General features: G+C 27.7%; 3 protein-coding genes across 5 annotated transcripts; 2 read left to right on the top strand and 1 right to left on the bottom strand.

Moving 5' to 3' along the window:
* Window positions 1-1,148: 1,148 nt before the first annotated feature.
* Window positions 1,149-3,516, top strand: LOC103308791 (putative nuclease HARBI1). Its single transcript, XM_029492478.1, has 2 exons — window positions 1,149-2,541; window positions 3,302-3,516. Exons 1-2 carry the CDS (start codon window positions 2,477-2,479, stop codon window positions 3,441-3,443), a joined length of 207 nt encoding a protein of 68 aa, XP_029348338.1. The 5' UTR covers window positions 1,149-2,476; the 3' UTR covers window positions 3,444-3,516.
* A 499-nt stretch (window positions 3,517-4,015) lies between these two features.
* LOC103308792 (putative nuclease HARBI1) lies at window positions 4,016-4,583 on the top strand. The gene is made up of 3 exons (XM_029492477.1): window positions 4,016-4,159; window positions 4,251-4,392; window positions 4,462-4,583. Exons 1-3 carry the CDS (start codon window positions 4,033-4,035, stop codon window positions 4,571-4,573), a joined length of 381 nt encoding a protein of 126 aa, XP_029348337.1. The 5' UTR covers window positions 4,016-4,032; the 3' UTR covers window positions 4,574-4,583.
* Window positions 4,584-4,863: 280 nt separating this feature from the next.
* LOC100571575 lies at window positions 4,864-7,740 on the bottom strand. 3 transcript variants are annotated; one of them, XM_003243142.4, is made up of 6 exons: window positions 7,608-7,740; window positions 7,303-7,498; window positions 6,656-6,841; window positions 6,245-6,337; window positions 6,028-6,183; window positions 4,918-5,583 (listed from the first exon to the last, which is right to left on the bottom strand). In XM_003243142.4, exons 1-6 carry the CDS (start codon window positions 7,619-7,621, stop codon window positions 5,395-5,397), a joined length of 834 nt encoding a protein of 277 aa, XP_003243190.1. In that variant the 5' UTR covers window positions 7,622-7,740; the 3' UTR covers window positions 4,918-5,394. The 3 variants fall into 3 exon arrangements, with proteins under 3 accessions (XP_029348335.1, XP_003243190.1, XP_029348336.1); XM_029492475.1 differs by having other exon boundaries at window positions 4,864-5,583; window positions 7,303-7,727; XM_029492476.1 differs by lacking the exon at window positions 6,656-6,841 and having other exon boundaries at window positions 7,303-7,740.
* Window positions 7,741-8,665: the final 925 nt, after the last annotated feature.

Here is an 8,665-nt window from a genome sequence, read left to right as displayed (position 1 = left end):
TTTGCGATGTAAAATAAATATATTTTTTTTTTTTTTATGATCTTTAATATTATATTTTCGGCTATATATAGCCACGATTAAAGATAGAATGGTTGCCCATCGAATCTAGAAAAGTGTCTACCGAAATGAATCTCCATTATCAGTATTAAACAGCTGGAAATTTACGCTCTAGCGCTTATTTGTTGTAGTGATTCTAAATGAAATTACCTTTCAAATGTAAATTGCAGTTCCGTGATAGCCACTATGACATATAAGCGCTAGTGCTTAAGTTTCCAGCTGTTTAATTTAACTTTAATACTGATTATAGAGATTCATTTCGGTAGACACTTTTCAAGTATGAGAATCATACGTCGATGGGTAACCATACTATCTATAGCCGTGATTATAGCCATATCAAGTTTAACATAAATAATTATCACGGTTAAATATTATTGATAATTAAATTGATGGGCGGAGCAAACAGTGATATGACTGGCAGTCAGTGGTACCTGTGGTTTTTACCCTGAATATCTGATAATGAATTTTATTAATATATAAATCCACATAATGAATTTAATTAATATATAAATATAATTGATATAAATCACGGTTTAAAATATAAGGTTCTATGCATAATATGATGGTATATCAACATTTCCCGCATAAATTTAAATAATATTATAAATTATTATTTATTTTAAATAATCATAGGCCCAAAATGTCATACTTTGTTTTTTGTATTGGTAAATTGGTTGAATTACAGATTAATGTACAATTGTTTGTAATGGTATTTTTATATTATATATAATAATATTGTACCTATATTATGTATTATGAATATTGGGATTGCCAGTGATATTTTATATTTATATTTCAAAAGCAAAAGGTATATTTTGGTTATCTGTAGAAAGTGCAAGTGATATTTAACTATAATAGGTAATGTTATACCATTACTATATTAGTATTATTTATGCGTTCTTATTGTGTATTGCATTTAAACACCTATACACACAATTTTTGAATTTTTTTTTAGTATTTTTTACTTTTTATTTTTGTTAAAACTGTGTTATTGTGTAAAACTGTAATAAACTTTAAAATGGTGAATTATTCAAAATATGAAAAAAAATATAACGCGGATTGGGAAAACTTAGCATGCTTTTCAGTAGGGCGATTCTCTAAAGTTTTAGTCATACGATTTAGTCATTACCGTGACTAAAACACATCATTTAGTCAAACATTTAGTCATGACGAACAATTAGCGATTCTCTAAGAATCTATGACTAAAAATGATATTTTAGCCGACTGAAAGTGGCGACTAAAAGTCACTAATCATTTGGCCCCTATTGGAGGGCGCCAATTGTGATTTAGTCGACTAAAATTGTAAAACATATGATTATTTATTAAATATTTTCTCGTTTTGATTGTCATTGCATATTTGATACAGTTAACACTTTTTTTCTTCGTTTGTTAAGCTTTAGTTTATTAATTTTTTTCTGTTTTGTGTTTAAATTGGTTATGGCATTATTAGGTCACATTTTAATTGCTGAAGAATATGTAAATCTAATGGCTCATCAACGATTTACTTTACACAAAAAAATTTTGCGTGACAGTTATAATCCGTTTGATTTGAGCGATTTTAATTTCAAAAAATTGTATCGCTTACCTAAGAATGTGATTTTTGATATTATTGAAAATTTGCGGCCTGTTTTAGCTAAATCTCGAAAAAATAGTTTAAGTGTAGAAATACAAGTAAGTATAATATACCATATTACTATTGTTTAAAGTGTTTAAACGTAAATACATTTTGACCAAACAAAATTGTGTAATAATATAACCAAGAGGTCGAGTCATTCTTTTAAGAAGACATCGATAAAACAACAATTTGGAGTGAACTTTATTAGCGGTTTAATTACTCAAAATTAATTTTTTAAATAATTTACAGTCACTATAACTTATTTACGAATTAATATTTCGCAAAGTCCCTACAAGCATTGGCGCAACTAGGGGAGTGCAAAAGTGTCTTTAGCACCCCTAAGTTCTAATTTAGCACTCCTTGTTTTGTAGGTTTAACTATCATTATTATAGAAAAATACCAACAATTATATGTTTTTAAAATATAAAATATTATATTGCACCCCACGTTTAAGAGGTCTAGTTGCGCCTATGCCTACAAGGTTAACTTTAAAATGTTGAATTTTTTCAGTTTTATAATGTGAATTTTCAATCTTAAACCAAAATTGAGCGAGTGTTCTGATATTTTACATAAGCACATTTTTAACATTGGAAAATACGTATTTGTGTGATGTCTTCTTAAAGGTAAATGACAAAATAGTAAAATATAATAAATATTAATTATTTTATAATAAAGGTTCTAACTACAATTCAGTTTTTGGCCTCCGGCTCTTATCAACGAGGTATTGGGCACGACTGTTTAATTCCCATAAGTCAACCCAGTGTAAGTCGTTGTATACAACGTGTCACTGAAAGTTTTTTAACGATGTACGCCGGTCGATGGATAAGTTTCCCCAAAACTCGAGCAGAAAGGTCAAATATTTCTAATCGGTAAGTAAAGAAATAATAAAGTACCTACCTATAGCTGCAGCTGTATAAGAAGAAACAATTGTATTATTTTGTCAACTTATAAATAATTATAAGAAATATATAAATTATTTCTATTTATAAAAATAAAATTTCGGACGAGTAGAGTAGGTACCTATAAGTTAATTAGCTACCAACCTTTTAGTATTTAAAGCTGATAATATGAGCAGGGCATATACTGGGTAATTACTTCCACTGTGCCATTCCACTCCGCTAATCTTAACTTTAAATAATTAAAATATTAATTTTTATTTACAGTATTAAAAAATAAAAATGCTTGTTTTCCATGTTTAAATTTATGGTACTTTCAATTAAAAATGTTCAAACTTAATTTGTAAGGTATGGTCAAAAAATCTGTTTTTTTAAATTTTTATGTTTAGTTAATTTCACGATGTAGACAATAAGGTGTGGTAATTTCCTATCTTTGATTTGAGTCTTATTTTTACAGCATTTAATGCGGACATTGGCCTCCAAGATGGCCGATTCTTTAAATAATTCTGTGTAGTGGTACTTACGGTATCTTACTTCCCAAGTGATTTTTTAGGAATATTTTATTTTGGAAATGTTTTAGTATTATTAAGCTAATGTGTTGGTGAAATCAAAATTTCTACTCCGTATTATCTACATCGTGAAATTAATTAATTAAAACAATTTTTGTAAAGAAATCCCAAAGAGGAGGGGGGGTATTTTATATTTATATACCTACCTAATTCAATATGTTTAGATTTGCACGGACAACCACTTATCCGGGCGTATTAGGATGCATTGATTGTACACACGTGGCCATATTCCCTCCTAATGAACGCGAGGAAGCGTACAAAAACTTTAAAGGGTTTCATTCTTTGAATGTTCAAATGGTATTATAAAATATTATATTTCTTAATAATTTATATTTTTTTACATTCATTGTTAGATTATGAGCGGAGCGAGGAAGCTAGTGGTTTATACAATGGTGTTTATTTTTTAATATCCTGTATACTAAATTTTTACCAGAAGGAGTGCTTCGATTTCAACATATAGTACCTTATCTTTTAGCAAATTGGATCAAGATGGTACTTTAGAGAGGTCATTTTATCAATAGTGCCAAGGGAAAAACAACCGAAAAATAACGAAAAGCCGCTAAAAATGGGATTTTAATTTCTAACGCTTTGTTTATCACCATAGAAACGAATAAAAAATTATAATATTATAATAATTATTCAACTTACATGATATAATAAATAATAATATTATAATAATTATTCAACTTACATGATATAATAAATAATAACAATATAAAATATCCAGACTGTCAAACCGTCTCCGCTCAGAATCGTTTTTCGTATACAATGATATTATATCATTGAATTCAAGTTTAATACAATCCATTATATAATGACCCACTTATAACCTACTGTACAGCAGAGCGACATCCACTTACCTGCTTTTTATATTTAAAAGGTGTGTGATTCTGAGATGCGAATTTTAAACGTTCTTGCATTCCCCGGTAGTGTGCACGATCAATTTGTATTTGCATCTAGTGCTTTAAGTACAGAAATGGAGAGATTGTATACCAATAGAATTGGACAGTTTTATCTTTTAGGTAGGTATCTTATGACGAATAATTAAAACTATTATCAAATTAATATTTATAGCCTATGGGCGTGATATTCTACTCATAATTTATTGTCTAGGTGATTCTGGTTATGCCTCTGAGCCGTATATGTTGGTACCAATATTACACGCAAATGAAGGGAGTCCCGAATATAGGTATACAAAAAACCACTGTTTGGTCAGAAATAACATAGAAAGGGTATTTGGAGTTCTAAAAGGAAGGTATGTCGATACTTGTATTTATTAATATTAAAAAGATTATAATATTGTGAGTACATCCATTTTCTGCAGGTGGCGGTGTTTAAAAAAAGATCGTGTATTACACTATAAACCAAAAAAAGCAGGAGTTATTATAAATTGTTGTGCAATTTTACATAATATGGCAATACACGAGTATACTTAAATTAATTTTTTTTGTTTAATTTGGAATTTGGCATGGTTAATTTTTACTTTTCAGAATGCGCGAAGAGTATTTACATTTTAATGTGGATGACATACATAATGAGAATGAACTGGCGGGGCATGACGAACAAAATATTCAAGATAGACAGAGTGGAAGAGTAGTAAGACAACAAATTGTGCAACAATATTTCAATTAAATATAATATTATAATACATTAGACTTTTTTGCAATAACTTTATGAATTATAATTATTATTTCTTAAAACTATAGTTTACTTTAATCAATAAAATAAGTTACAAAATCAATATGTACTTACCAAAAGGCTATAATTATTATTGTAATTCATTGTGGAATAGATTTCTAAAACTGTAAGTGCAATATATAAATATTGCAATAAATGGTTACCTACCTGAACATCAATCCTTATAAGTAAGTTACTAAGAAAGTTGTTTAGTAGGTTAGGTTAGGAAGTGATACATTCAAATGATATGTCTTAACACCAAACATTTTTAAATAGAGAACACAGGTTCCGTGCATTACTAATTAAACAGAAAAAACAAGAGAAATAATAAACAACAAAATAAATATGTACTTACCTCGGTACCTAAAGGCTGTAACTGTTGTAATTTATAGTGGAATAGATTTTTAAAACTCTAAGTGCAATGTTTAAATATAACTTACAATTATAACTTACAAGTAACCCAGAAGTGATACATTAAAATTATATGTCCCAACACCATACATACATTATCCATGCATTAATCTTAAGCAAAAAGAAGCACAAGTACGAATAAACAATAAGTTAAGCAACCAAAAACGTATTAAGCAGTTAGCCAAAAAAACACAAAATAATCTTTTAAGCCTTTATTAATAGCATTATTATTAGCAAATTGTGCAGATATTACTGTAAGCGCATTTGTTAACTTTGCAATATTATCACTCATGCTGGTGATTGCATGCACAACAGACCCCATCTGCTCTGTATTTTCACGAATGGCTTCAGTCATAGTCTTGAAAAAAAATAATAAAATGTTTAATACAACATAGCATATTATTCTTGCTATTAATTATGTTTAGCTTGTAAATTAGGTAGGATAACAAGTAGCAACCAGTAAGTAAAATTTAAATTTACTATTGAAGTAATGGCTGATGAAAAATAGTTTACAAAAAAAAGTTTTAAGATTATGATTTAATAATTTGTTGCAAAATTATATTTTAAAAAGGGCCCTGTTAGAAGTGGTACGAAAGAATTTTACTCTTCAAATAAGATACTTTTAGATCGATCATTGTAAGATATAATGTGTTGAATTTGAATTTAATAAATCATTAATATTAATACTGCAAATAAGCCTACTACCCATTGGCTGCCACTATAAAATAAAATTATTTTACACTTAAAAAATCATTTAACATACATTGAATGAATAACTTACCATAGATAAACTTAAACTTACTTTTAGAGTACTATTAGTTTCTTCAACAAGGTTTTTATATGTATCAACTTTAGGAGATGGTTTTACCTTCGGTGTCAGTGGAGTGGTTAATTGTGGAAAGGTGATACTTTCATCTTTAAAACCAAATGTGTTTAAAACCACTGTGTCAGCTATTTCCTAAAAAAATATATAAAACAAATAATAAATATTTATATAAGATAAAATAAAATATAGTTACTTCTAAATCCTCTATCCCTTCAGCTACATTAGTTTCTTCATCCATAAGAACTCCACCAAAATCCCCTTCTCCTTCATCTACAGTATTTGAACACTAAAAATATAGAAGGTATCAAATATTTTATATAAATTTTATTCATAAATTACTTAAAATAATATCCTTATATTTTTAAAGCACTATTGTAAAATAATTTTATTTCTAACAATAATTTATGAAATTTTCAAGAAATGTATAGGTCTGACTTAGCACATTTTAAGATAGGTTAAACTTTTAGGTAGGTAATAAATACAGAACAAATATGTTAATAATTAATATTCATTTGAACATAGCTGAACTTAATCAACAATATTTAAATTGCATTATTAAAGAGATTTAGCAGGTAATAAATGAAACATAAGAATAATTGCATACCTCACCAAATCCAGTCTCCCCTACCCCAATACCAACGGAAGTTTCAGTACCAATTGTGGATAATATTAGTTGATGGCGATCATTAGGTTCAGGGGGTTTATTAGAAGATGAATTCCCAGTCTGGCTCAAATACTTATTCCAAGCACTATTAACTTTACGAGCCATACATTTTTCATTACGCCAACACTGGAAATAATAAAATTTGTGTAGGTATTTACTATTTTCTATTACTTTTGAACTTCAAATATTCTAATGCTTCATAGGTTTTGCTACATGTTCAGTACATAAGTGTGATAGACACATAATAAAGAAAAACATTCAAGATAGGTAATTACTTTACATTAAGTAATGCTAGTATGGTAAAATATTTTAACTATACTAATATCTACTTGTAATATTGTAGTCATAATAAATAATGTAAAAATAAAAACATGAATATTAACATGCGTGAAGATGGGTGGCCAAAGATGGGTGAATATTATATTATTTTTAGCTAACTATATTATTTATAATATTAAATAACTAATCTTGAAAATAAATAATTGTTAATCATTGCTAATTGGTAATGACTAATGATAAATACTAAACATACTATACCTACTTAGATATTATAAAAAAAAGGATATAATATAGGAATTTATTATTACTTTTTTCCACTGCTCAACTGTTTTAGGAGGTCCCATTTCATTGAGATTGGCTGCTAATTCTGCCCACTCAACATCCATTTGCCTTTTTCCATTATGAGGATCTTTAAATTTTCCTGCGGCAAATGTTGGATCATTACTCATGTAATTAATGAGTGCAGCTAATTGGTCAGACCCTCTTTTTTTCTTTTTGTCCACACTTACAAATGAAAACAAATTCAAATTATAGAAAGTTATATTGGTATAGTTACTAATTATTTCTGAGCAATAACTGTGAAAACTTCTATAATATATCATAATTAACTTACTTTTTTGAAGACATACTCTATATTTCAATATACTCACACAACAAACACTAAAAAAACAAAACAAATGGCTCTAAGCCTCTAATAATTAAAATTAAATACTGTATAAATATAAATTATTATATAGTATTTTATGTATAGGTACCCAAATACCTAGGTACTAGAAAGAATATTATAGCTATATAAGTATTATTGTATTAACTAGACACAATATGAATAAACACAGCATAATACTATAATATTACCAATTTAATACCTACAACTGTACCTACTACCTATAGTGTACAAGACTATACGGTGTATTTTAATACGGCATTATCAGCACTCGGCATTTCAAGATAATTATGTTTACAATTTATTATCGATAATATTGTTCTATGATTATAATAATTACGATTAATTATGTTGGCCACATTGTAAAATATACAATAATACCGTATTCTAATTAAGTCATTTAATATTTTAGTCACTTGTACACTTTTAGACGTTGAATATTAAGTCGTCTAAGTCATCAACTTACAGAATCGGAAAGTTAAAAAGACGCCAAATGTTGGGTGACTTAAAAGTGTCGTGACTGAATAAATTTTAGATTTAGTCATGGTTTAGAGAATCGCCCTACTGGTCCCTTACGAAGAAGTTCATTAGTATTATAGATACGAATATTATAATTTATAAAGGTTCTCAAACTATACTCCGTGAGAGTAGCTATTGGTGCTCCGTAGCTCCGCGGGCTCAGCTGTATTAATTAAATTCAAATTATTATTATTATTATTTTATTCCTGGAGTTATATTTTTATATTTATATTCAATATTATTATTTGGACCGTACCGTTGTATTATATTAAACTGCTTATAAATCGGATTATCGGACGAAAACATTATTTGATTTACAATCTATATTTTATACAATTAACAATTAATTATTATTTTCATTATAATATTATATAATATAATATTACCTGTTATATTTTGTTATAAGTATATGGTAATTACTTATTGAGTCATTAGGATTAGAGTATACGTTGTGTTCAAATTTAAATTTATAATTCTGGGCTTTTTTT

This window comes from Acyrthosiphon pisum, unplaced genomic scaffold (assembly GCF_005508785.2).
Source record: "Acyrthosiphon pisum isolate AL4f unplaced genomic scaffold, pea_aphid_22Mar2018_4r6ur Scaffold_21562;HRSCAF=24267, whole genome shotgun sequence".
NCBI lineage: Eukaryota > Metazoa > Arthropoda > Insecta > Hemiptera > Aphididae > Acyrthosiphon > Acyrthosiphon pisum.
This window is presented reverse-complemented; position numbering and strand designations above follow the sequence as displayed.

Coding starts and splice junctions, on each gene's coding strand:
- LOC103308792 (XM_029492477.1), top strand. CDS start 4,033: ATGCGAATTTTAAACGTTCTTGCATTCCCCGGTAGTGTGCACGATCAA. Junction 4,160..4,250: donor TGGACAGTTTTATCTTTTAG/GTAGGTATCTTA, acceptor TTTATTGTCTAG/GTGATTCTGGTTATGCCTCT. Junction 4,393..4,461: donor TTTGGAGTTCTAAAAGGAAG/GTATGTCGATAC, acceptor CATTTTCTGCAG/GTGGCGGTGTTTAAAAAAAG.
- LOC100571575 (XM_029492475.1), bottom strand. CDS start 7,596: ATGATATATTATAGAAGTTTTCACAGTTATTGCTCAGAAATAATTAGT. Junction 6,338..6,655: donor GGGAGACTGGATTTGGTGAG/GTATGCAATTAT, acceptor CTATATTTTTAG/TGTTCAAATACTGTAGATGA. Junction 6,184..6,244: donor AAGGGATAGAGGATTTAGAA/GTAACTATATTT, acceptor ATATTTTTTTAG/GAAATAGCTGACACAGTGGT.
- LOC103308791 (XM_029492478.1), top strand. CDS start 2,477: ATGTACGCCGGTCGATGGATAAGTTTCCCCAAAACTCGAGCAGAAAGG. Junction 2,542..3,301: donor AGGTCAAATATTTCTAATCG/GTAAGTAAAGAA, acceptor CAATATGTTTAG/ATTTGCACGGACAACCACTT.